Source organism: Trachemys scripta, chromosome 10, assembly GCF_013100865.1.
Source record: "Trachemys scripta elegans isolate TJP31775 chromosome 10, CAS_Tse_1.0, whole genome shotgun sequence".
Lineage (NCBI taxonomy): Eukaryota > Metazoa > Chordata > Testudines > Emydidae > Trachemys > Trachemys scripta.
In genome coordinates, this window is record NC_048307.1 from 49,431,619 (window position 1) to 49,457,775 (window position 26,157).

Here is a 26,157-nt window from a genome sequence, read left to right on the forward strand (position 1 = left end):
AAGCCCTAGTTTCACTAGGCTTCCAATTATTCCAATTTTTTTTTTTAAATTAAATTTTCACCAGGGTAGACAAGGCCATATTGGCCAAAACCCTCTATTGTCCCAAAGACAACCATCACATTCAGGAGACAAAAATCAACCAGACAGGAATGTCTGAACAATTTTAGTATCTAGGAAGTAAAAATACATTAGGGCACAGGAGAACTAAGGTAACAAGCATTAAGAACATTCATGTAGCAAGAGTCCAAACAGATCTTCAGCAATGTTTCTTAATGCATGCAATTTATTTCTACGTTACAATAGAGTGCTATTAACTACTGCTTCCATAACATAGAAATTGTAATTTAGAAATAGAATTTAATACAATTAAGAACTGTTCCAAAGAAGTGGCATTACAATTATTTTGTAGTTTGTTTGTTTTTAAATTTTGGAACACTAACAAAGATCACCAGCACATCAAACTCCCCTTTTTCAATACAGTGAATGAATAAAAACCATCATGACACTTCTGCAATATTTAAGAAAAGAGGAATTTTAAGCTTGTTCACAATTCTTTCCCTCTATTCCACAGTTCTTGGGTTCCTTTTTAAATAAACTGCCACTTTTCACCAAAACACCTTCACTTTGCCAGGGACTTCATACATATAGCTTTCATCAATAACACATTTCTTTAAGTCCTTCAGTTTCAACTACAGTGATTTTTCTTGCTTCCAGGTGGTGGCAATTCTTTAAGCTACAACACAACCTATTTAATAATTTTTTCAGTTGCTTCATTCATTAGCTTTCTAGTGACTTGTAGACCCAACAATGTGCCTTTAACAATGTCACAACTTATTATATTTACTTACATACAAAAAAACAACCGATTTTTAGTCACAACAATTCCAAATATAGTAACATGGTGAAACCAGCACTATTTTACATTGGTTCTGTTTACTGTATGTTGCATAAGAAATACAATACACAAAACTGAAATCAATCAACTGATGTCTACTATCAATCTAGTCTGTTGAGAAAGAGGAGGGGGGAGTCATTTGTTACCATGTACGTACAGTATCTTTACCTATTTGTCTGAGGACATTATAAATAAAGACCTCCATCAACAACATCCACCTCTATCAGGGTGGTAAAACACTGGAATAAATTGCCTAGGGAGGTTGTGGAATCTCCATCTCTGGAGATATTTAAAAGTAGGTTAGATAAATGTCTATCAGGGATGGTCTAGACAGTATTTGGTCCTGCCATCAGGGCAGGGGACTGGACTCGATAACCTCTCGAGGTCCCTTCCAGTCCTAGAATCTATTAATCTATGAAATGGAGATTTTACAATAGTTTAATGTCTAATATCTAAGATTTGTGGGAAATTAATGTTTTTAGTTTTACCAGTACTTTTTAGTAGGAAAGGGCAGACATTTTCTAATCACTTCAGTGTGAAACCAAAATAGTCCAACTTTCCTGGAAGTAAAAGCTATTGTTGAAGGAGCACAAGATTGGTGCAGAGATATGGAGCTTTTCACTTCCAGCTAAAGCTGAGCAAATAATTGAGTTTCGGTTGGGGGTGGGGGTGGGGAAGTGAATTGAAACGTAACTCTTCAGCGCCTAGAAAAATTAAAGACTTCAAAACCCACAAAAAGCTCTAGCATGTACTACACCACATAGGAATTACAGCACCAAAACAATTGAGCTTGAATTCATACAGGAACCAACCACTGAAGCCAGGAGGAGATCAAAGTCAGCTAATCAAATGATGACAGTGAGGGCATTTCAAAGGGGCAGATTAGCTGAGAAAAAAAAACCCCAGCACTTGTCTTCACTACAGAGTATTAGTAATTCATTAAAGTGAATGAATTCTGAGCTTGGCATGCTCCAGATTACTATCTGAAGCCTTTGTTTCAACCAGTGGCAAAGCATGAATCCAGCTTGGAGGAAATATCTGTACCTAACATTAGCACTGATACAACTCTCATTCTGGCAAAGAGGAAGATGACGGTGTGAGACATAGTGGCATCCCACTCACCCACTTTTTCAGGATGAATGAGCTTGCCCTAGCAAGTGAGGAGAGTTACGATATAAATGTCTGAAGAATTTAAACCTCAATTAAAAAAATATATATACATTTCCATCCATTATAGTTGCAAAGAGCCTTCCAAACAACAAATGGGTATAGATCAATTTAGTGCTGCCTTTGTAAGTCTGCAGAAAGATAGCTCAAGTGACTCTGCTGCTAATTATAGAAGTGTAGGACTGGAAGGGACCTCAGTAGGTCATCTCATCCAGTCCCCTGTACTCAAGGCAGGATTATATAATAACTAGACCATTCCTGACAGGCGTTTGTCTACCATGTTCTTAAAAACCTCCAATGATGGAGATTTCGCAACCTCTCTAGGCAATTTATTCCAGTGCTTAACTACCCTGGCGGTTAGGAAGTTGTCCCTAATGTCCAACCTAAACCTCCTTTGCTGACATTTAAGTCCATTGCTTCTTGCTCTATCCTCAGAGGTTAACAAGAATAATTTTTCAACCTCCTCCTTGTAACCTTTTACATACTTGAAAATTGTTATCAAGACCCCTCAACCCCCAGTCTTCTCCAGTTTAAACAAACCCAAGTTTTTCAATCTTTCCTTACAGGTCATATTTTCTAGACCTCTAATCACTTTTGTTACTCTCTTCTGGACTTTCTCCAATTTGCCCACATCTTTCCGCAAATGAGGCACCCAGAACAGGAAACAATACTCCAACTGAGGCTTTATCAGCACGGAATAGAGTGGAAGAATTACTTCTCATGTCTTGCTTACAACACTCCTGCTAATACATCCCAGAATGATGTTTGCTTTTCTTGCAACAGCGTTACACTGTTGACTCATATTTAGCTCGTGATCTACTATATCCCCCATATACCTTTCCGCAGCACTCCTTCATAGGCAGTCATTTCCCATTTTGCACGTGTGCAATTGATTGTGCCCCTTCCTAAGTGGAATACTTTGCATTTGTACTTATTGAATTTCTTCCTTTTTATTTCAGACCATTTCTCCAGTTTGTCTAGATCATTTTGAATTTTGATCCTATCCTCCAAAGCACTTGCAACCCTTCCCAGCTTGGTACTGTCCACAAACATGTACTCTCTATGCCATTATCTAAATCATTATAAAGATATTGAACAGAACTGGACTCAGGACTGATCCCTGCAGGATCCCACTCGATATGTCCTTCTAGCTGGACTATGAACCACTGATTACTCTCTGGGAATGGTTTTCCAACCAGTTATTCATGCACCTTATAGTAGCTCCATCTAGACTATATTTCCCTAGTTTGCGTATGAGAAGGTCATGTAAGACAGTATCAAAAGCCTTACAAACGTCAAGATATATCTCATCTACTGCTTCTTCCCCATCCACAAGGCTTGTTACCCTGTCAAAGAACACTATTAGGTTGTTTTGACAATATTTGTTCTTGACAAATCCATGTTGACTGTTACTTATCACCTTATCTTCTAGGCCCATATATAGGAGATGTCTGATAAATTTTCATAACTATCCTTTTGCTCTCCAGCAGCCTGGCAAAGACTGATCAGTTTCACTGCTACTATTCAAAAGCTTATTTGCACCAGTGAAATGGTCAAGAATGTCATTTCAAGCAGTTGCTGCTTAGAAAAAAACTAGCCACAGAGGCAGCCACTGCAAGCACTGGGGCTATGTCATAGAGGAAAGACCTTCCCTTAAAATAAATAAATGAATAAATGAAAGTTGGGGTGTAAAGGTAGAGTAAAACCAGTATTCTCTGGGAGAAAGATAATGGCAAAGAGCTTCTGGACAGAAGAAAGGAAAGATAGAAAGTTCTTTCTCCCTGCCACCCCCTTCTAACAGCTAGATGTGAATAAAAAAGATGAAACCTACTTGTGGGTGCTAGAGACAGCTACCTGGTAGAAAATTCAGTCTCCTCACCTTCTGCCCAACTGTTGGTGGGAGAATAACTGAGCTTCTTCCAACATGTTGCCCCTGGGCTTCACTGTTGCTCAGCCCACACATCTCATCCTCCATAATTACCTCTGGGATAATAACAGCTAAAAAGTATCTTGTAATCTTTTCAAGCCATGAGCTGAAGGACTTACGACAAAACCAAGGAAAGATATTCTTGTTAAAGTCAAGAATTTGGAATCAGGAGTTCCAAACCCAGTTCTATCAGACTTTCAGTGTAACACAGGAAAGTAAGTCTCCCCGCCTCAGTTTCTTCAATCCTAAAATGAGGATAATCTTTAATGTTTGCAAAGCATTTTGTAACCACTGGTTAGAAGATGCTTTAGAAAAGCAAAGTATTGTTAATGGAGCCAGTCATCTCTGCCAGAAGTTGTTAGAAAACATTAAAATAAAAGTCTAAAAAAGGCATTAGCCTTCCATTGTGAAGTAGCAGCCGAATAGCATGTTGCTATGCTTATCTGTGTCTGTTGCAGTTTCCTAGCATTTTAAATACCCATCATAATCAATGAAATAAGTATCTATATACCTAACCGCATGTTGAAAATATTCTCAGGAACCACACACCAACATTCTAAAGTGACAGTAAGTGTGCTCACGTTCTATTCCCACCTCTATCATTGATTTATGATGTGGCCTTAAGCAAGTTAATATTCCTACATGCCTCACTTTCCACATCTGTAAAATAAGGATAATCAGGTCTTGAAAAATGTACCAATCATGGTCACCAACTAGCAAGTGGTCTAAGCCTATCACCCATACACCTGTGAGAAATATGCTTGCACTCCTTAATCAAATTTCAGAGGCAATGCCTCAGTAAGAAGACCAGCCTCCATCTGCTGGTAAGGTGAGTGCTGTCCCAATTTTCAATTTAGCCTCTAGATACGAGGTGTTTGATAAATCTAAAGCTGCTTCTTGCTTCCAACATTCCTTTTCTCTCTCCCCCTACAAAGCTTCCTGGCTGCTATGAGGGGGTGGAAGGATGAATTTTTACCCTTCCACAGCAAGGTAGGTGCAATTCTACTACTTCATCCCTCCTGCAAGCAGCTGCTCATAGCTCTCCTGAGCAGAAAGAACATGGCACTGACATCATTCTCATCTGTTTTACTGCTGACCCATTGGTCCCTGACAGTAGCAGTGAAACTAACTGTTCTTGTCAACTGTATTCTGCAACTGCTGAGCTCTGAAAAAGGCCAAAGCAGTCTACCAGAAGATTTAAGAGGCTGTTCAGGTTTGTTATATTTTCTTTGCAAACCCAAGAACTAGAAGCTTAAATGCTACAGGAACTAGCAGTTAAAGCTCCCCAGTTGTGAGTGGATTTTCAATCTTGCAGTTTTCAGTATCAACTATACCATCTCATAGGACAGTCAAGGTTTATGGAATAAAGAAATTAAAGGACCGCCACCATTCCTCCCCCCCCCCTTTGTGCCTTAACAGGTATGGGGGTTGTATGAGAAGAGGCCCCAGCTGCATTTGACCCTCCTTTCCCCTCCAAACCCTCATCCCCACCCGAGGCCCGGGCTCCCTATCCTAGAGATTACTCCCCAATTTCCTTTGGTGTCTTGTGGGGGTGGGGGCTAGGAAGCCCAGTAGCTCATCCCCTCCTCTCCCGTCACAAGAGAAGTTAGTGGGGAGGAGGGGCTGAGATTGAATAAAGGCTGCTGGGGCTGGTGAGGGACGGAAGCTGGAGGAAGATACGTTTCCCCTGCCCCACCTCCTGCTGGGGTTTGAGTGCCCAGGCAGGCCCCCCTTCCCTTAGGAGCAAGGGCATGGGGGTGTCCCCTTCCCCAGTGAAGCCTTCACGCACCGCACGAACGGGAAGATGGGATACGTGGGTCTCGGGGCTTCTCAGACCCTCTCTACTGACCTGCCGCAGGATGGATTTCCGGGAGGGGGGGGGGTCACCCTACGGAGCGCAATCCCCTCACCCCACTCAGTCTCCTCCAGACTCATACACACACACAGCCGCTTTACCCTTCCCTTTGCCCCGCACAGATCTCTCCGCCTCTCTCACACCCTACCTCCCCGGTCCTCCTCCCCCCCGTAGGAAGGCTCCGCAAGGGAATCGACAGTGGAATCGGAGTGAACCGACTCCTCTCGCTTCACCCTTGAGAGCCGAGAAAGGAAAGGGAGAAAGCCAGCGCAGAACTATTTGATCCGACTGGCGGCAGTATATCTTCACGTACATGGTGATGCAGTTTTTAAAGGGCCCGGCGGCGGGGTGGATGCAATGCATGCTGGGAATCGTAGTTTCCCCTTCTCTCGCTCTGAGTACACCGTACTAGGACCATCTCTCAGCAAACCGATAGTGTCTACCCCGAGGCGCCACGCCCTTTGCCACCATTCGAGCCAATCGGCGTGCGCTTTGCGATAGCGAGAGCGCGCTCATGGCTCGGTGTCCCGTGTGCTCGGGAGTGCGCGAGTGGCTAGATTCTCCTTCCTCCGTGCGCGCAGTAGAGAGAGTGACGGTTGGCGCCCTGCGCGAGGAAGGGGGAGGGACGGTTGGTGTCGCGCGCCGTGGGGGGCGTGGTCTCTGCTTGTGGCCGGCCGCTGGTAGTAGTTAGTTAGTTGTGTGAGTCAGTCCGTCGGTGGGTGCCAGAGTCGGCTCCTCCTCGGGGCTCGGCGGCGGCAGCTGAGCTGAACCGTGACGAACGAAGCCCTCAGCCCTGCCCGTTTCTGGGGCCCCTCGGAGGTAAGGGGGCAAGTACAGCGTGGAGGGGGTAGTTACAGTGACTTGGGGGCATTTAAATGCTCCTCTGACAGGCTTAGTCCTTCCATTTGAGGGGCGAGGGGAAAGAGGGGGAGGGGCTGGAGGACCCAATAGGTCCTTCTCCCGTGGAGGAGACAGGAGGAGGGGAGCTGTGGGTGGGGAGTCTTCCGGGGGGGGGTGTAGTTATTTGCCCCCTTTAACCGTGAAGAGGGAAGTCTGATGGAGGCGGGAGGGAAGGAGGCAGAACCATTCACGGAAAATGAATTGGTTCCCCCCTCCCTCCCCCATGGCTCAGATTTCCTCTACAAGACGCCTCCTAAGTTGGGGTCTGGGGTGGGGGGTAGTAGGAAGGAAGGAAGAGACCTAACACGTCTGCTCAGTGGATTGGTGGAGTAGAAGGAGCAAAAATATATTGGAAATGGCTGATCAACTTTTTTTGACATCCCCGTCTCCTGGGGGATGGGGGCAGGGAATTGAGGGGGAATTGGAGATACAACAGCAATGAAGGACGCCTAATTATCTCTGTTTCCATCCTTCCGCATCTCGGGATTCATTGCCTGTCTCTTCATTTGCCCCCTCCTCTTCTGTCCTCCTCCCTAGCATCTAGTCCTAAGTGGGCTCCTCGAACTTAAGGGAGAGGTGGAGCTGCTTGTTGCTGAGTAGAGAGGGTCTTGGACATAGCTAAGAGGCAGCGACAGCTTCTTACAGCTCAGCCCGGATTGAGTCCATAGATCTCCCTCAACTGCCTCTTATTACAGACCAGTTATTTATTTGTAGGCTGGGGAGGTCAGGGCAGTTGCTATTATCCCCCTTGTATCTTTCAAATTATAGGTACCCTGACACTTTTTTTAATAAAGAAACTTAATTTTTCTTTCTGTGTGTATATATGTTTTGCATTTTCAGCATGCTCATTTGCTAAATATGTCGCAACACAGTCTACCTCAGTCTGCAGTTTTGAGATCTTTGTGGGCTGTTCCTCTGTTTCCACTTTCTAGGAATTTTACAAGTAAAACATTGCTGCAGACTCCGATTTATTTCTACTCCTCACAGACCTGGTTTCCTCTCGTTTTTATTATTGTATATTATTGGCATAAAGAAAATGAGATTAAAACTGTTAATTTACAAATGCCAAATTATTTTCTATATTATATTAAGCTTTTCTGTTTTACTATTCATTTGTCCCTTATTTTGGGATTTGGCAGATTGATCCCTATGACTCTGTCTCTGTCCTGTTTTACCCAAAGGTTGGGTCCGGATATGGAAGGATTGAGAAGTTTATTCATTAGAATCTGCTTTGTAATACTGGGTAGAAAAAATGTGTTTATATAGTGCAGAGATTATCATTATTTACTGAGCAGCTGGTATCTGACACAAGATGGCCATGCTCTTTTTGGCTGGCACTGGGGAGAAGAAACATGCATTGGTATGCCTCCCAGCTTGGAGTTGATCGGGGCCTCTTCCTTAGAAAGATTGCTTCTGTTTATCTTAGTTACATTTTGGATGCTACTTTTTGTAGAACTCTGCTTTCTGTGCACTTTGATCAGTTTGTAAGACTCTGAAGTTTCTTCTGTTATTGTAGATGTTTTAAAGGTTGTCTCATGTCTGTTAAAGCACTTCACTCCTGAATTTGTGATTCCGTGTGCCTGAAAAATCTTTACAGGATAAATAAAATACAGAATAAAAGAATTCTTTAGAAAATACTAAATAAAACAGTTGCTGTAAGATACAAAATTGAGGTCTTGAGACATTTATTTCAGATTTGATGGAATTCTGGAATTCAAATTCTATAGTTAAATGAAAGCTATTTAAAACTGGTTGTCCTATAATTTTTTTTTTTTTTTTTTAAATCCTGTCTGTTTCAAGTTAGGTTCATTTAGTTCTGTGTGGCTATATTTGACTGATGATTGACTTGTGTCCTCATTGGGATAGATGATTTGATTCTGAACAATACATTAAGGAGGCATTTATATTGCTGAATATTTTGCTTTGTAACTCTGACTTAGGTTTAACATGATTAGTTACAGCTCTTCACCTGATTTCATATTAGTTTACAGAGTTTTGTTCTGCAAACTAGCTACTGATGATTTCTCCAGATAAAGTGTCTGGCAAAGTTAATGCTCTAGCGTGTGTTACAGGAAAACCTCATATTGCTCTTTGCAGTGTTGAAGTATGTAAGAAGTGAATTATCCATTTTCCATGAGTAACTTTCCATGAGTAATCCTACATACTCATTTCATGATGGCGTTACCTTATTGTCAGAGCATCCTAATGGGTAGCTCCATTCTCTGACTTCCCAAATTACTTTTTAAAAATTGTTTGGCTTATCTTGACTCTGGTGACTCATTCACACATGAACTGCAATGGCAGGTAATGTTGTTGTTGTTGTTATTATTATTATTATTTATTATTTATTATTTTTTTAAAGATATTGGATAGAAGATATAAATTTTAACCAAGAGATTGAATCTAGTGACCCAGGAGCGCCGCCAGCTTTGCCGCCACCCTAGGCGGCAGAAGGTCCCGCCCCAAAATGCTGCCTCCCACAGAGGCGGCGGAAGGTCCCGCCGCTGAAATACCACCGCGGTCGCCGCCCCCCCAAATTGTAGCACCCTAGGTGACCGCCTATGTCGCCTAATGGGTTGCGCCATCCCTCTAGTGACCTGAGCAAGTTTAATTCTAGATCTTTACTGATGTTGGTCAGTTTTACCTAGCTAAATTAAGCGCAGAAACATGCGCTTAATATTATGGATAGTTTCATTCAAAGACAGAAGCCATTAAATTTACTGCATATTTGTTTAACAAAATAACACATACCATTATGTTGAAAAGTCACAGTGCACTAAAGTTTCCATTCAGTACATTTTATGCTTTTTTGGGGGTGGGGGAGGGAGAAGGAAAGGGGTATATCTGTGCAAAGGACCACTCCACACCTTGGATACATACTTATTTCTGTATATATAACTCCATATAAATCCTTTTTAGATTTTATTTACCTGATTAAATATATATTCTTTTGCATATGCTTACCAAATAGATTAATTATAATCTATTTAATATATTAGGGAAAAAGGACATTTTTTTGATCTAACATAACTTTAATGGTCTCTTGTGTAATCGGGACAGTCAGACCTTTTGACATGAGCCACACAGTGATCAGAAGTTACGGTTTGAAGTCACAGATGTTAGTGATTGCTGTTAAGCATCTCTGTCATGTAAGGAAACATGTACACAAAATAAACATATGATCAAAATACCAAGATATAACATGATGATTTTTTTTTCTTTTTCTCGGTTGTGGTGTTCTTTCATTTCTGCACCTATGCCTTTGTTCTGTCCTCTTTCTTTTGCGGTCCTTTTTGCTATTTTTTGCCCCTTTTATGCCCTCCTCTCATTCCCTGTTTAGAATTAACCTCCCATTAGCGCTCATGAGCCCCTCCACATTGCCTCCTGGTCTGATGGGAGCTGCTGTTTTGACGCTTGTCTTTTCTTTTCTTCTTTCTGGCCACATTCTGACAAGGTTGTCTTTCTGCTGCTGCTGACTGGGTTGTCCTCTGTCTTGTTTTGCACATGTGGCTGTTGGATTCCCTCTTCTCCTAAGCTCTTGACAAGAGGAGCCCAAGATTTCTAAATGAATTGTTAAGCATGGTTCACACCGTAGGTCTATGTACTATTAGCTTCCACATTTACTTCAGCTTCCTGAGCTGTTACGCCTGATGGAATCCTGCTGAGCTGCTCCCTCATATGCAATCAGAGTTACAGCAAACATTCTGACATTGTCATTGTATTTTGATATTTTACTATAGATGTAATGATGAGATAGAATCTGTCACACAGGTAAATATTGCAAATGTGAACACTATAAGGAAACTTCTTTATAAAAAAAAGATATATTTAAATACAAAAATGAGATATAATTATAATGTTTTATTCATTCTCTAATGAATTACTGGTATATATTGTCATTCTCGCCAATTGTTTACACTCTGAAAACATAGTAATAGTATGTCTTAGCATTTTTTCATTTGTGTCTTAGTTGGAGCAAAGTTCTAAACATTAGCCCAGTCATGTTAGTCCCAAAATGTAGTGTTTATTGGGGGGGAGGGAATTTAAGGGAGTCCAAATTCATTCCATCTACATATATTAGATAGTGTGAAGGTTTTGGGGAGGCAAAATTCATCCCCAACACAGTGCTCAGGCTGAAACAGAGGTTGCAGTCCTTCCAGGCTATTTAGTTAGTGCATTGGGCCATTGAAACTACATCAAAGCATGGCATCTTCCTTGGCCAGCCCTCAGCCTTCCTAATCCCATCATTCTGTGATGGCCTATGTGGGGCTGGCACAGAGACCATTTCTGTGGCCCGTAGGGGTTTTACAGGCATACTTGTGTGGGTCCTGTTTAGAGCTTAAGTGGAGTGGTGGGACTTGCATTAGCCCAAAGATGAATTTAATGCAATGTTAACAGAAATGCTTTCATGATTTCCAGCGCCGCCCCCTTCCCCCCCCCCCCCCCCCCCCCACGCACACATTTTCTTGTATAGTAATGAAAACTCAGACTCCACAGCAGGAAATAAATCTGATTAGTCTAGTTTAATTGTCAAAGCTGAGTGAAATATTACAAGTAAACAGCATAAATGGTGAAGTGAAAATTAGATCTGTAAAATTATTTTACGTTACTATGCCAGAGATGTTGGTGACACAAGTAAAGAATTTATTTTTAATCGGTATCTTCAGCAGTTCTATCTAGTTGTCCAATATTATATTTGTGTATCATAATAAAAATGTGGTTGGTTTTGGTGGTCTTCTGTAACCACAGACTGGCTGATTAGTTGAAATGTGCATAATGCAAAGTTGGGTCGTGGGAATGGTTCTGAGGTTAGTATCTTTTTTGTAAAGACCCATCTACCATACAAAATTTACCACATTAAGGAAATAAGTTAAAACAGCAGTAGTGCAAATACTATAATGTGGTCTGGTTTTGCCTGTGTAGATGGGACTAAGTTGGCTTATATTTACAGAACTGTGCTTCGTTTCTGGAACCCCTTCACTACTGTTCTGTGCCCTGTGTGGTTATTTACACCAGTATAAAATGACACTAAGTCAGGATGGTTGTGTTTTACACCCATTTTGCTTTCAGAATATGTGAGGTAACCATGAACTGGACTCCTGTTCTTCTGAGGGCTGATCTATACTAGAAAATTAGGTCGACCTAGTGACATTGCTCAGGGGTATGAAAAATTCACCCTTGAGAGTCTTAGGCCAGGTCTACATTGGCAATGCTGTATCGGTACAGTGGTGCCGCTGTGAGAGCACTTGTGTAGCTGCGTTATGCTGATGGGAGAGCGCTCTCGTGTCAACATAAAATCAGCTCAACAAGGGGTGGTAGCTTTGTCGATGGGAGAGCGTCTACTGCCAACATAGCGCTGTGTGTACGAGCCCTTACGCTGGTAAAATTTATGTCGCTCAGGGTTGTGTTTTTTTTTTTTCATACCCCCTGAATGACAAAAGTTTTGCTGATATAGGTGCTAAAGTAGACATGGCCTTAGTTAAGCTGACCTAAGCCACAGTGTAGACTGTGCTAGGTTGATGGAAGATTTTTTTTGTTTGTTGATTTAGCAACCGCTTCTTGGAGAGATGGATTTACTGCAGTGTCTGAAGAACTCTTCCCATTGTTGTCGTAAGTGTCTACACTACAGTGGTGCAGTTGCAGCATTTCCACTGTAGACATGCCATGGAGGGACTGTATTATGATGCTGCAGTTCCCTTTTAATCTGTAACCTTGTTCTAATCTGTTTGTAATCTGGTTTGACTATGGCCTCAGCCCTAGGAAGGCATCCATCCACACAAACTCTACACCCTTGCAAGTCTCATTGAAGTCAGTCGAACCCCCACATGGCTGGATCCCTTACCAAGATCATGGCCCGTGTCTGTTATGTATGGGCCTAGTTTTCATTGAGTTTTTTGAACAGCATTGGTACGAGACTCTGACAGGTTGCAGTTAATAAAATTATGATGGTGCCAAATGGGCAACATTAAAATAGCTGCAGCTGTACTTTGGTCACTAGTGGTGTACATCTGTGCTCAGTTAAGCATCTTTTAAAATTAAATAAATATTATAAACAGTGTGGGTGAGGTAATATCTTTTATTGGTTTAACTTCTGTTGAGAGAGACTAGCTTTTGGACCAGTAAAAGATATTACCTCACCAACCTTGTGTCTCTAATATCCGGGGACCAAGAAGGTTAAAACAACACAGCATATTATAAAAAGTATTTAACAGCATTAATCTGCTATGCATACATTAAAAATCTTTAAAATTCTTGATTATTTCTTATAGGGATTATTATTTTAACTGTCATGGTCCTTAGATCTGGGGATATTTTATTTATTGCATAGAATATGCATTTTTTCACAATTTGAGTGTAAAAAAGGGGTTTAAAATCTTTAAAAATGCTTTCCATTCATCTGTATCTTGGAGATAGTCAAGTGGACTTTTTGAATAATAATATCTAAAAATCCTTTTATATTATATGCCATGTTTCATTTGAGAGCAAGGCCTCAAGGTTAAGTTATAAACTCAAAAATCTGTTGTCAGCAGTTACATTTTAAAAAACAAAAAGATGAAATATAGTGTTGCTGACAGTGCCGATTTCAAGAAGACAGATCAATTTCATTGAAGTATTAGAAATGCACTAAATGGATAAAAAGGAACTCCGTGATCACAACGCAGGCTGTAACAAAACTTAATAAGATGTGATCTTTTAGGCACCAGTTCAGCAAGGTACTTAAGTACCTTACTGAATCAGGGTCTTAACTAATAGTCATGCTATTCTGGAAAATGAAGTGACTAGCCCAAAATTTGCAGCATAAACACCATTCTCTAGGTGTTTAAAATTAAACATATCTGGATTATTTCATAGTTTTGGAGGAGTTGCATATAAAAATAACCAGTGATGCATTCTGTTGGACATAAATGTTCTTGTATCATATCTTTAAAAGTAAGGAGCTAGGCAATTTAAAAGAACATGGTCTTCATTCTAAAATGTGCTGTGCTTGAGGGGGATTTCTCTGCCTCTGTGTGGTTCCTTGCAGTCCCCGGGATCCACACACAGGGAACTCATCGTAGGATGGGGGAGACGGGGTGGCTAAACTGCAACCAAAAATTGGTGGGTGGGGGTGAGTGCGTGTGTGTGTTTGTGTGTGTGTGTGTGTCTTTATGTATAGCAGGGGTCGGCAACCTTTGGCACGCGGCTTGCCAGGGTAAGCACCCTGACGGGACGGGACGGTTTCTTTACCTTCCATGTCCGCAGGTTTAGCCGATCGTGGCTCCCACTGGCCGCGGTTCTTCATACAATCTGGAATACATCTCCATAAAGTTTAAAAATGAAAGTGTAGAAAATGGGATCTTTCTTCAGATAATACATTTTATGAACAAATGCAGACGCTTTAACAGGACATCAGCTTAAAGTTACTTTTGCCTAAAACTTGTTTTCCTGTTGTTTAATTTCTACAATCTATAAAACTGAAAGAGATTAGAGAGAAAATATTTTTCAGTATATTTACTGGGTGGGTCGGTCAGTTTCTTCTGTTTGTGAGGGTTTTTTTTTAAGAGCCACAAGGGAGGTAAAAACAGTTTTTAAAAATTGGAAAATATGTTAACAAAAATTGTAAGATAGATTTAAGGACACATGTAATACTTGAAACTACTATTAATCTTGTTTTTAAAAATTGCCTGGATTTCAAGTTGATAATGTGCCTTTTATAATATGTTCTCTTGAGGCTAATTTAGTCTCCCTCCCACCGAACATCCCATTTGTATTAGACCCCAGTCATTCAGTGAATGTATTGCAAGCTCACCCCTGAGCCCACACGGAGCCCCATTGAAATCACTGTCATCTCTATCCAGGCTCAGGTGTCTGCCCATGCAAGGCGATAGTGAATATACCAAGATTGTTTAACAGTCTTTTAAATTTAGAGGACGTTTTAAAGACTGGACAAAAATAAATCTTCAAGTAATACCATGTTACAAGAGACAAACTTAGAAATATAGTGAGAAAGTGTTAGTACAGGAGACTTCCACTAAAGGATTAGTTATTGTACTGTATTGTGCTATCCATTTTTGAAGCCAAACTCCTCACTGATTCTCTTTCCACTCCTCCCCTCATTTTCTAGGATGGATAGTACTGCTTAAGATTGCACAATGTGCCCTGTGTGTGTGTTGAAGTCTGAAAGTATGTGTCTAGTGAGCGTGACTCTCTCTCTCTCTCTCACTGCCTAGAATGATCCATGGAGAAAAGTTTATTTAACAGCTTCTGTATTATAAACCAGAAATGTTTTTAGAAACAGGGAGATTACTGATAGTGAAGGTGCAGAGAATTTAGTAAATAAGTCTTTGGAAAGGAAGGGATTCCACATGTAACCAATTGTTACAAGTGTTTGTACAAAATAAGGCTCCTATGATCCTACATAGACTTATGCTCTATGGGTAATTCCACTGCAGTCCATGGAACTACTCACATAAAGGTGAATAAAAGTTTTTATTGTTGATTTTGTGATTAATTTTTTTCTCATAAAGAAACAGACAATGAAAGGTACAAAAAGACAGTGCATATGTGTAAGTCTTTGTATGACTATGGCCTAAATATTAAATGATACTTTATAACATTGGATCAGCAAAATTCTTTTTTCTTTTTTCTTTTCAGATAAACTGTGGTACTGTGTTTTATTTATTAGCATGTATTTGGGCTGAATGGATTGGAACATCACTTTGAATTTATGCAAAAAAACCCAAACAAACCATGAAGCTGAGATGAAGATACATTATGAAGCTATCATTAATGTCTTTCTCCTATAATCATAATATATTAAGAATACTATGTCTAGGTTATTTTATGGGGGACAGTTCATTTTTGTAAACCAGTACCTCTTGATGCTTTGGAAAGATAATTTGGGATATTCAGGAAGCAAAGATGTGTTAGGGCAGGGGTTCTCAAACTGGGGGTAGCGACCTCTCAGGGGGTCATGAGGTCATTACATGGGGGGTCACGAGCTGTAGCCTCCACCTCAAATCCCGCTTCGCCTCCGGCATTTGTAATAGTGTTAAATATAAAAAAAGTGTTTTTAATTTATAAGGGGGGGGTGTCGCACTCAGAGGCTTGTTGTGTGAAAGGGGTCACCAGTACAAAAGTTTGAGACCCACTATGTTAGGGCAAAGCCCACTGGAGCCTGAAGTGTACCAGCACCTATGAGTTCCTATTGGTAAGACCTTCTTGTAAAATTAAGGTAATATTCCTGTCAAGAGAGGCTGACTGAAACGTGCAGAGCTTAAAGTGCATTTCATTATTTCTCTGTAATCTTCATTGGTGGGGGTAGCTAAATCAGCATTATCATCTCACTCCAATAACCTGTTGGTTTGTGGGTGGTGGTTGTGTTCATGGTTTCTTAAAAGTTAGCTCTATATATCTTCTTAGAGTAGGAGAGAATTTCTCTCAAGGGTTATTCTTTTATGAGAATTGTTAATAAGGTGCTGCACCATAAAGAATGCTATTCTGTAGCATTCAGAGTACTCATGCTTAGCCTTAGATAGAGAGATACTGTTAGTAACAGTTGCCATGAAAAACCTTCTGCGACAGCTTTAAGGTAAAATTGAAAAGGTTTTAGACAGATTCCTTAGCTTCAGTGGAGCTTTAGCCATGGTAAGTTCGTGTTGTGTTCCTTGTAATTGTTTGGGGTTTTTTTTGGCTTGTTGGAATGTGAGAAGTATCTGATCATTTCTGTTTGCGCAATCACTTTCAGTAGGAATAGCTGAATCAGTTGCTTTTCTCATTGGTGTTATCCTTGTGCATTTGTATGGTATTTCGTGAATACATTCTTTAAATGCTACATTTCAAATCTTAGTTGATTAATACTGTAAACAGCAAGAAGTGGTGCAGTTTAAAAATCAAATTACCCAGTATCCACCCTGTTGTTTATTTTACAAGCAATTAACAAGCTCTTTATTGTGTAATGGTGAAAACATTGCAGTCTTTCCCCTTCTCTGTCTTTTGCAGGGGGACTTTACTGCTTATATTTTACATTGTCTTTATCAGTGTAAATCAACAGAGCTATTGCTGAATGATAGAGATAACAACCAACACTGAGATCTTTTGAAGCTAAATTTGCAGATTAAGGAGCAATATTGTCTTGAAACATGTTGAAATGGATAACCAGCACAATCCAAATGCTCTGTATGGTCTACAATCTGTATGTTCCTATAAAGAGGAGATAATGAAAAATACTAAATAATAATGTTATAAAGCATTCCTCCCCTACTGCCAGAGCACTCGAGGAGATGCATAAATATAATATAATTCAAATGTGAAATCACAATATAAAGATGAAACACAAATGGTCCCCACCCAAAAAAGCAGCATAATTTAAAAATGAGAGAAAGGCAGAGGTTTCACATAAGCTTTTTAAAATTTCATTGCCTTTTATTGTTTCTAATGTTGTGAGTTCCTGCAATTGCCTGTTTATTGCACAACATAACCTAGCTATGTACAAAGCTGACATCTAAATGTCTTGATATGGAATTGTATAGGATGAAGTTGTGAACATCTAAACAAAATAAAAATCTGTGGAATATAGAAGAAAGCACATAACATAATTTCATCACAAGGATATCTTCAGTGCCAGGCATTATTTAGGAAGAGGGCTATCAATTCAGCAAACAGCCATTGACGCAGTGATATACATGTAATACTTTCTGATTTATTTATTTTTAATTACACTGGTTACCACAATTAGTTTGCTCCTTTTTTTTTTTTTTTTTTTAATTTGGATCAAATTGCTAGCACAAAAAGAAAGAAGGGGAAAAAAATCTATTAAAAGATAAGAAAATTGTGCTGGCTTTTGTAATTGCAGTGACAGTGTAGTCACAAATGGCTGAGTCATGTATGAAAGATTTATTGTGCAAGTGAAATGATTAAAAATAAGTATCGGTAGATAAGCAACAGAGTGCTGCATTCTTCCAAAAGTCACGATAGGGTTCCATTTTTAGTGCACTCATTATAGAATGGTGGGCATCAATGTTACAGCAGCATCACATCAAAGGCAACTTCTCCAGAGTAGGATATGTTGTTTTTCAAAATTAACTAATATGCATAAGTTAAATTGATTCTAAATCATTCAGATCAATTTCATTGCAATCAAATGTCAGTCTCTTCAATCTATCAGTTTTTAATGGTTATCTTAAATAAAAAAAAAAAAAAAAAAAAAAAAAGGTCTTGTTTCAAAACTGGTCTGGTGGGAACATCTCCAATTGCCATCCAAGATTTTTTTTTTTTCTTTGCTTTTTATCCACATAATCAGAAATCTACCTTCACTTAATTTCTAATTGGCTATGTATCTGTCTATTTTTAGGAATTTCTAAAGTTACTTTGGTATCTAAAATGAATACCAACTAAAGCGCACTGATTTTAAATGCCTTGATTTATCTCCCCACGACACTTTGTTCCCCTCATCTTCATTATCACAGGAAGTATATTCTTTTAAGGAGTAGTGATTCTGCATGAGGTCCTATATATAGGCACCTATATTGCTTTTGGAGATGGACAGCAAAATATCTTGCTCACTTTTACAATATTTTTAAGGAGTTCTGAAATTCTTTCTGACTAGCGTTAAAAGTACAAGCAAGGCACACCACCTGCAATTAGCACCAGTCAGTCTGGGAATTATTGGTTTCCCATGGTATTTATGACGAAGCCATCAGTTTGTATCTCTTAACTGTTTCTTCTCCAACAGTATTATTTTGTTGTGGGTGGTGGCTTTCTGATCAAGTTCAGAATGGAAAATTGTCAGACCATGGGGTGGGTGAGTGTGTGTGTGTGTGTGTGTGTGTGTGTGTGTGTGTGTCAAACTGGTTAATTGTGGGTGACAAGCTTAAAAATATGAGCAGACAATCACAATTACATAAGGATCCTTCCCTAGGCTGGTAATGAGCACATAATGACTGGTAGTTGTGTGTAGCAGTGATATTTCAGTTTTGGATCCTTGGGTGAAAATGACTCTGCCTGTCAAAAGCAAGGAAATATTCAAAGACAAAGAGAGAAAGTGGTGTGTCTCTTTGCTTGAAGTTTAATGCAAGTGTGTTGTCTGAAATGCTGTAAATTTAGTCTGAGTAAAGGAAAATATACTGAAATACAAGTTTTTGTTCTCTTTTCAGGGGAGAAGAGAAGGAAAAATTCTCATTAGAAAGGTAATTATCTTAAAAATGCTACTGTGCAGCTTATTCCATCCCTAAAGGACAAGTTTAATTGTGGATACAGGGATCTGTGATAAACATATATTTTGGATAAACAATATACAGTGTGAAAATAGGGGAAGTGTTGTTTTGTCTGCCCAATTAAGGCATGTTGGAATAAATTATTATTTTTTTTGCATATTTTTTCTAAAGGAATAATTCTCCCAGGCTTTGTGCTGTTCATTACATAATCTTAATGCTTTGATAGTTTTAAGCATATGGGAATATTTCTTTCATTGATATCCTGTAAAACTTGGGATGTTTTGCTGTCTACTTCTATACTTCTGAATTTTGAAGAACTGTATTCCCCAAGAGACTTTCTAAATATCTGCTGTTCTGAGTAGAAAAGACTTGTTTGTTCCTAGTAGTTTCAGATTTCTAAATATTTACTTGGAATTTACTGCACCAAAAGCTTAAGAATGCATGAAAAAATGTAGTGGCACAAAGAATAAAAACTATTTTCAATAAATTACTTTGCATTTTCATCAACATGCATACTAACTGTGCTTTTGCTCTGATTAGGGTTTTTTGTCTAATTTATTGCTATTGAATCACAGTTCATGGTACCCTTATACATGAGCCTCTGTCTCACGGGCCAAAATAAGATGGTTGAAATATCCAATGTTCAGTGGCAGATTTAGAGTTAGTAGGGCCCTGTGATCAGCTTCATTTTTGGGGGCCCTCCTTGGGACCCCTCCTTGGGACCCAGCCAAGAAAAATAACATTCTCTCTTATCTCCCTTCTCCCTACCCCGCCACCGTTTTCATTCTTTTTTTCTTCATCCTCCTCCTATAAGTAATAGGAAGTAAATTAAAACTAAGTGAGGTTTTTGTAGTCTAACTTATTTTTCCACAGACCACTTAAAAATCGCTGAGGGTCTCAGTGGACCACTTAATGATCTTTCCAAATATTTTTTGTACCGTTAGCTAACTATTGTAAAGGGCTTTGGATAAGAGCGCTTTATATAGAAAAGGTAAAAAAACATTGGGGTGTGGGGTCTGGCCACCCAGAGGTGCTGGATGGGGCTCAGGGCTGGGGGTGCAGAATCTGGGAGGAGGTTAGGGTGCAGGAGCAGGCTGGGGTTGGAGTGCAGGGTCTGGCCGGGAGTTAGGGTGCAGGAGGTGGCTCAGGGCTGGGGCAGGGGTTGGAGTGTGGAGTGCTTACCTGGAGCAGCTCCCATTTGGTATGAGGGGTGCAGGTGGGGATGTGTGGTGGGGTCGAGGAGTCAGGGCTGGGAGTGTGTGAGAGGGTGCAGGAGTCAGGGAGGGCTGGGGGTGTGTGAGGGGCATGCAGGAGTCAGGGCTGGGGGTACAGGAGCAAGCTGGGCTGGGGGTTGGGGTGCAGGGTCTGGCCAGGAGTTAGGATGCAGGAGCAGGCTCGGTGTTGGGGCAGAGGTTGGAGTGTGGAGCGCTTACCTGGTGCGAGGGGTGCAGGGGGCATGTGGAGGGGGCTGTGCAGAGCACCCGTTTGGTGCTCAGGGTGAGGATGTAGGAGGGTGCAGGAGTCGCGGGGGGGAATGGGGGTGTGTGAGGGGGTGCAAGCGTCAGGGCAGGGGGCTGGGGGTGTGGGCTGGGGTCATGGGGGTGCTCCCTGCCCCACCCCAGCCCCCTGCCCTTAGCGGCTCACAGCAGGGGGCTCAGGGCGGGTATGTGTAGGGGGAATGCAGGGGCCCCGTCTTTACTTTGCCACACCCTGATTCCACCCCCTTCCCCAAAGCTCCGCCCCCACCTCTTTTCTGCCTCCTCCCCCGAGTGCACTGCGGCCCTGCTCCTCTCCCTCCTTCCCAATGCGACCTGAGCACCAGTAAAGAGCTGTTTGGTGGTGGAGGAAGCTCTGAGGGGGAGGGGTGGGAACGCGGCACGCTCAGGGGTAGAGGCGGGGGAGGAGGGAGTTTGGCTGCTGTTGGGTGCAGAGCCCCAGGAGCCAGCAGGACCAAGCTTCTGCCCCCGCAGCTGCCTGGCCCTGGGACCCCCTGTCGTTGGGGGGCGGGGGGTGTCATGCTAGGGTACCCTGTGTTTTACTGTAAATCCGCCTCTGCCAATGTTATAAGTAAAGCTAAAATCAGGATTTTGGCTGTAAGGCCTTTTTGGGATGTGGGGAAGAGAGGCTTCCAAAGGGATTGTTTCCCTTTTGGTCCACGTGCTGAAAGTCTCATGGGTTGCGAGTGAAAGATTGCCTCTGGCTTACTGGATATTTTAGACCAAGGCCGTACGACTTCTGTTGATTCTTAGAACTTCAATTATTTTGTGTGTACATGTAATCATTATTGTCTTTCTTAGGTATGGATTAAATTTGTTGGGATCAGTGTCTGCAAAATGATGAAGTGTGTTGAAGTTTCATTGATGGTTAATAAATTACTCTGGAGTATACATTTTTGGTGTCCACATTTCTGGTAATTCAGATCGGAGAGGATTTTCAAAATAACTTGAATACATGTTTGTTCTTTAAAAATGAATAAAACATTATTTTCTATAAAGTGCGGTACATTTTCATATTTGTGAAAGGTAGCCTGTAATTTTTAATTCTATAGTTGAAGTGGGGCTCTGAGGTTTCAGTATCTTTTGTTGATATTGAAATAGGTGTAGAATGACCATATACACGTCTAACTCGATATAACGCTGTCCTCGGGAGTCAAAAAATCTTACCGCGTTATAGGTGAAACTGCGTTATATCAAACTTGCTTTGATCTGCCGGAGTGCGCAGCCCCGCCCCCCGGAGCACTGCTTTACTGTGTTATATCAGAATTTGTGTTATATCGGGTCGCGTTATATCAGGGTAGAGGTGTATGTCAGAACATATTTTAAACCTTGATTATCATTATCAGACCCAAAGATCAACAAGTGTTCCATCTTTCTCAAAATCTACATTTGTGATAATATGGAGAAAATAGAATCCCTTTTAACCATTGATTATAAGGGGAGACTTTTATTACATGGGCTCTTCTCCTAATGCAATTGCCTTCATGTGCATTCAGAAAGAAAAATGTACTTGAGTTCAAGTACTGTAGTCTTGCATGTATATCTTACTGCAATAGTCTGTTGGAGGCTGCTGTTGTTAATACGTTTATTTCTTTTAATGAATGTTATTGTTAAAGTTTCAGGCTGAAATATATGGTTAATTCTTGTTGTCTGTATAGTAGAATGAAGCCATCTTTATCTATAGAGCAATATGGTACACATAATGGTAGAGAGAGTTCCCTGCAGTGTCTTGCCAGTATGCCTCAAACCTGACCTGGGAGGAGAATAACAACTTGTGATTAACGTAATGGGGACTGGGTTCAATTCCTTTTCTGCCACAGACTTCTGGTGTGATCTTAGACAAGTCACTTAATTTCTCTGTGCTTAAATTCAAAACCCCTGCAAAACGGGGTAAAAATTATTTTCTTCCACTACTTGCCTGTGGTCTGTTTAGACTGTAAAATCTTCAGGGCAAGGATTGTCTCTTACAATGTGTACTTATGGTATCTACCAGAATAAGGCCCCAGTGTAAGATTGGGCTTCCATGTACCACTGTAATGATAAAAATTACCTAAAGGGACAAATGCTAGGGATGAGATTCCTGCTTCCATGATCAATTCAGTGCTTTGGAGACTAACCATTTGGGCTTCTTTTTTTGTTATCCTGTCTAGTGTCTGTCGGTCTGACTCACAAATCTATCATAACTGGCCACTGCTGCAGGCAGTGTCATGATAATATAAAAATCTGCAGTCTTCATATGATTTTTGGAAGCAAAACCAGAGCAAGAGAGGCAGACACCCGCATACAATATCCTGAAAAGAAGGATGAGCCAGTGTTTAGGACTGTAGCCTGATACTTGGAAGAGTGAATTTGATCTGCCACAGACTTCCTGAGCGATTTTGTGCAAGTCACTTAGTCTCCCTTGTGCCTCTGCTTCCCATCTGTAAAATGGGGATAATAGTACTTCCTTATGTCACAGGGGTGTTGGAAGAATAAATATATTAAAAACTGAGATTCTATGATAATGCAAATATAGATGCATTAAATAGATACCTAGCCTAGTGAAAGCTGCAAGCTCAGTTACCATGAGTTCTAGCTCCAGCTCTTTGCTTTTAACAACTTGGCAATACCTTGGGAGAAGGAGGGAGTAACTATCATTCACCACTTTCCCAGATAAAATAACAGAGAGCTTGCATAAGATCACTTCAGGCAAAGCTGGGATCTCTGATTACAGTCTCATTGCAACACAGTCTTTTGGAAAGAGTACATTAATTTAGGTACCTGTGTAACGCACCCTAACAAGTGTGGTTCTTTGTGTCATCCTTGAGCAATTAGGCCACATATAGAGGTTTTTTTTTTCTGCTGCTACTTCCATGCTAAGCCATTTGGTTCATTAGTTCAAGTGGTAAAGGCTTATGTTTTTATATCTCAGGTGCTAAGTTCAGGTCCCCACATGCCCTAAACAGAAGCATTGTTACATTTGGCTGTGCTGTCTACAACCACTAAGACCACAATCTTCTCCCAGAGCCAGGAACAGAACCCATGAATCATGATGCCCAGCTATTGCTGTCTCACCAATACTTGTGTAACCCAATGGCAAAGTATGTGGTGTCTCCCCATGCATGAGCTGGTGTTCATAGAGAATTACAGCATGTTTTCCCATCACTACTTACTCCTATAATGGAAATATAAGAGGTCGGTGCTGTGGATCTGAAAGTTGTGGGTTCAAACCCTGCCTGATGAACCCATATGGGGTTAAAGAAATACATGCATAAATGTTAGTGTAAGGACCCTGGAGTAATCTTCTTCCCCTTATCACATCATCTGAGGTCAAGGGTCATCATGCAAGCATCCACCATCTTTGTCTATCTGCGGGAGCACTAAGGTCCACCTGCTTACCATCATCTTTGATACAATCCACCCTTTGCTTCCTTGGCTTTCCTCAGAATCTCTTTCCTACCACTGTCTCATGCCAAGCTATCTTCACCAGGTCCTCTTCGTTCACCCTTTGTAGCTGTCTAACCACTGAAGTCATGCTTCCTGGATTTTGTCAGCCAGCAGAGACTTTGGAGTAATCATTGGAATTATTTTATGCTGTGAAATATTATATGTAGAAGTGAATTTGAATGTTGTATGTGACATGTCATTCCATATTCTTTCTGAAAATATTCTTATGATATGAATATGACATAACTGAGATATACTTTATGCAAGATGGCTCAGATGAGATCATTGGAAAGGTTATGATTCACTGACTGTGATTATCCTATTTGTATGCATGTATCATTTCTGTATCTGAAATTAGGAATATTGACTATATATCTGTATTTCATCTATGCTACTTTGGGTGATGCCCACTGCCAACACTTCAGGTACAACAATGGAAAAGCCAGACAGGGCGGATGGCCCATCAACAAGGACAATGGACTGTAAAAGAGCTTAGTCTTCCTGTGAACCTGTGGGTCAGCCTGTGAAGAATGGCTAAAAGGGCCCTACAGCATCAGGTGGCCTTGTCACCTGATACTAAAACATTAGCTGGGACGACTTGTAACTTTCCACTGTAAGGGAAGGGGGGTCAAACTAGGAAACAAAGGACTCCCGCCTTATGCAAATCCTATTTAAGGGAGGGGAGTGAGGTAATCCGAGGTGGTCAGTTCTTCCCTGCTACCCAACCCAAGATGACTGCTGGAAACAACTAAGACTGAACAGGGGGAAAGAACTGGGCCCAGGCTGGAAGGGCATCTGGCCTGGGGAGAAGATTATTAGAACCACATTTAGGGTGAGAACTTGCATGTAACCAGTTTCTTTAGTCTATTAAGCTTAGTTTGTGTGCTCTTAGTTTATTTTCTTAGAAATCTGCCTTGTTCTGTCTGCTACCACTGTATCTACTTAAAATACACCTGTTATAGTTAATAAATGTATTTGTAGTTTGTAATATAACCCGGTTTATGTTATTTCTAATTTGAGAGGGGTGAGAAATTGTGCATACCCTCTTCCATATTGAGGGAAGAGGCAAATATAATATATCTTTAGGTCTGTACTCAGGTGGAGGTGGACATCTGAGTGCTGGAGCAAGTCCCTTAAGCTGAGTCTTCCCAGAGCTGATCTGTAGCTGGGTGTGGTCCTGCCTGTGTGTGTGTTAGAGGAGGTTTTAAGAGCCTGGCTCAGCAAGACAGGTAAAAGGGGACCCATTCTGGCAGAACAGGTAGACTCAGTGGTATCTCAGCACATCAGGTGACTTCCCAAGAGGCCCAACCTGTCACATTGTGCTAATATTTGTCTTACTGATGCTTTTTTAGTATTTGTATTTGATGAGTTGTCCATTTTAATAATAGGGATATGGCAGATTTATGGCTCGTCTACACAATGCAATAATGTGCAATACAGTAGTGTGATTTCTAAAGTACACTAATGTGTTGTACATTTATTAGTCCATGTAGACTCTGCTGGTGCACAATAAAACTTCCCTAGTGCACTTTAAAGTAATGCAGTTTGAAGCAGTACTAAGTTTAAGTGCACTAGGGGACCTTAAGAGCACACCTGCAGGGTTCACACTGACCAGTTAATGGGCAACATGTTGTTGAGCTTTAGAACTCATACCCTCTAGTGCACATTATCCCACTGTGTAGACAAGCCCTCACTGTCCATCTCTTGAGAGCAGTGTGTTGGAGACTTTCCTGTAAATCCAGAGTGGAAGACCCTTTCATTATCTGCTTCAAAAAGGTTAGAGCTTGATTTAATGAACATTATCTTTCCAGAAAGGAAGCTTCATTTGCAAAGGTGCAACAGTAACACTTGTTCGGAACTGGATGCTTCAGGGCATTGCTAATAATCTATGGAGCCTTTCACTTGTCACCAGTTTGAATCCTGCCCAGCTCAACAGTGGTTTAAAAGTTGTTTCCATCCAATGGATTTTTGGTATACTCTATTTGAGATAAATGTACTTTCTCGTTTCTAATTCCCATACCACAAACTCATCACCATACTTTCTACTATGTTGTAAGCAGGGACTGTCTTGTACCTATGTGTTTGCAAAGTGCCTAGCACAATGGGGCCATGTCTCGTTTGAATCCTTCAGTGGGGCTCTTGTAGCAGGGGCCAAAATCATGTTACTCTCTGTTACATTGGGAGTGGGCAGGAGGACTTCAAAATTCAAAAGACGGTCTAAAAATGTGGTTTAATCTCTAGCCCCAAAAGCACTATTTAAAATAAAATATCTCATCATTTTGAGGGGTGGAAGTGGG

The 26,157-nt window shown here is 40.9% G+C and overlaps 2 protein-coding genes across 5 annotated transcripts in view; one reads left to right on the forward strand and one right to left on the reverse strand.

Moving 5' to 3' along the window:
* The window catches only part of HMG20A (high mobility group 20A), a 74,309-nt gene extending 68,338 nt beyond the window's left edge, over positions 1-5,971 (reverse strand). Inside the window, exon 1 of one of the 2 annotated variants that reach the window (XM_034783579.1) lies at positions 5,839-5,971. In XM_034783579.1, coding sequence (XP_034639470.1) covers positions 5,839-5,924 — 86 coding nt within the window. In that variant the 5' untranslated portion in view covers positions 5,925-5,971. The remainder of the gene's footprint in view (positions 1-5,838) is intronic. The other variant, XM_034783577.1, reaches the window with a different exon arrangement.
* Positions 5,972-6,429: 458 nt separating this feature from the next.
* The window catches only part of PEAK1 (pseudopodium enriched atypical kinase 1), a 212,592-nt gene continuing 192,864 nt past the window's right edge, over positions 6,430-26,157 (forward strand). For 2 of the 3 annotated variants that reach the window (XM_034783573.1, XM_034783575.1), the window contains exon 1: positions 6,430-6,663. The gene's annotated coding sequence lies outside the window, so the exon portion shown is untranslated. The remainder of the gene's footprint in view (positions 6,664-26,157) is intronic. The other variant, XM_034783576.1, reaches the window with a different exon arrangement.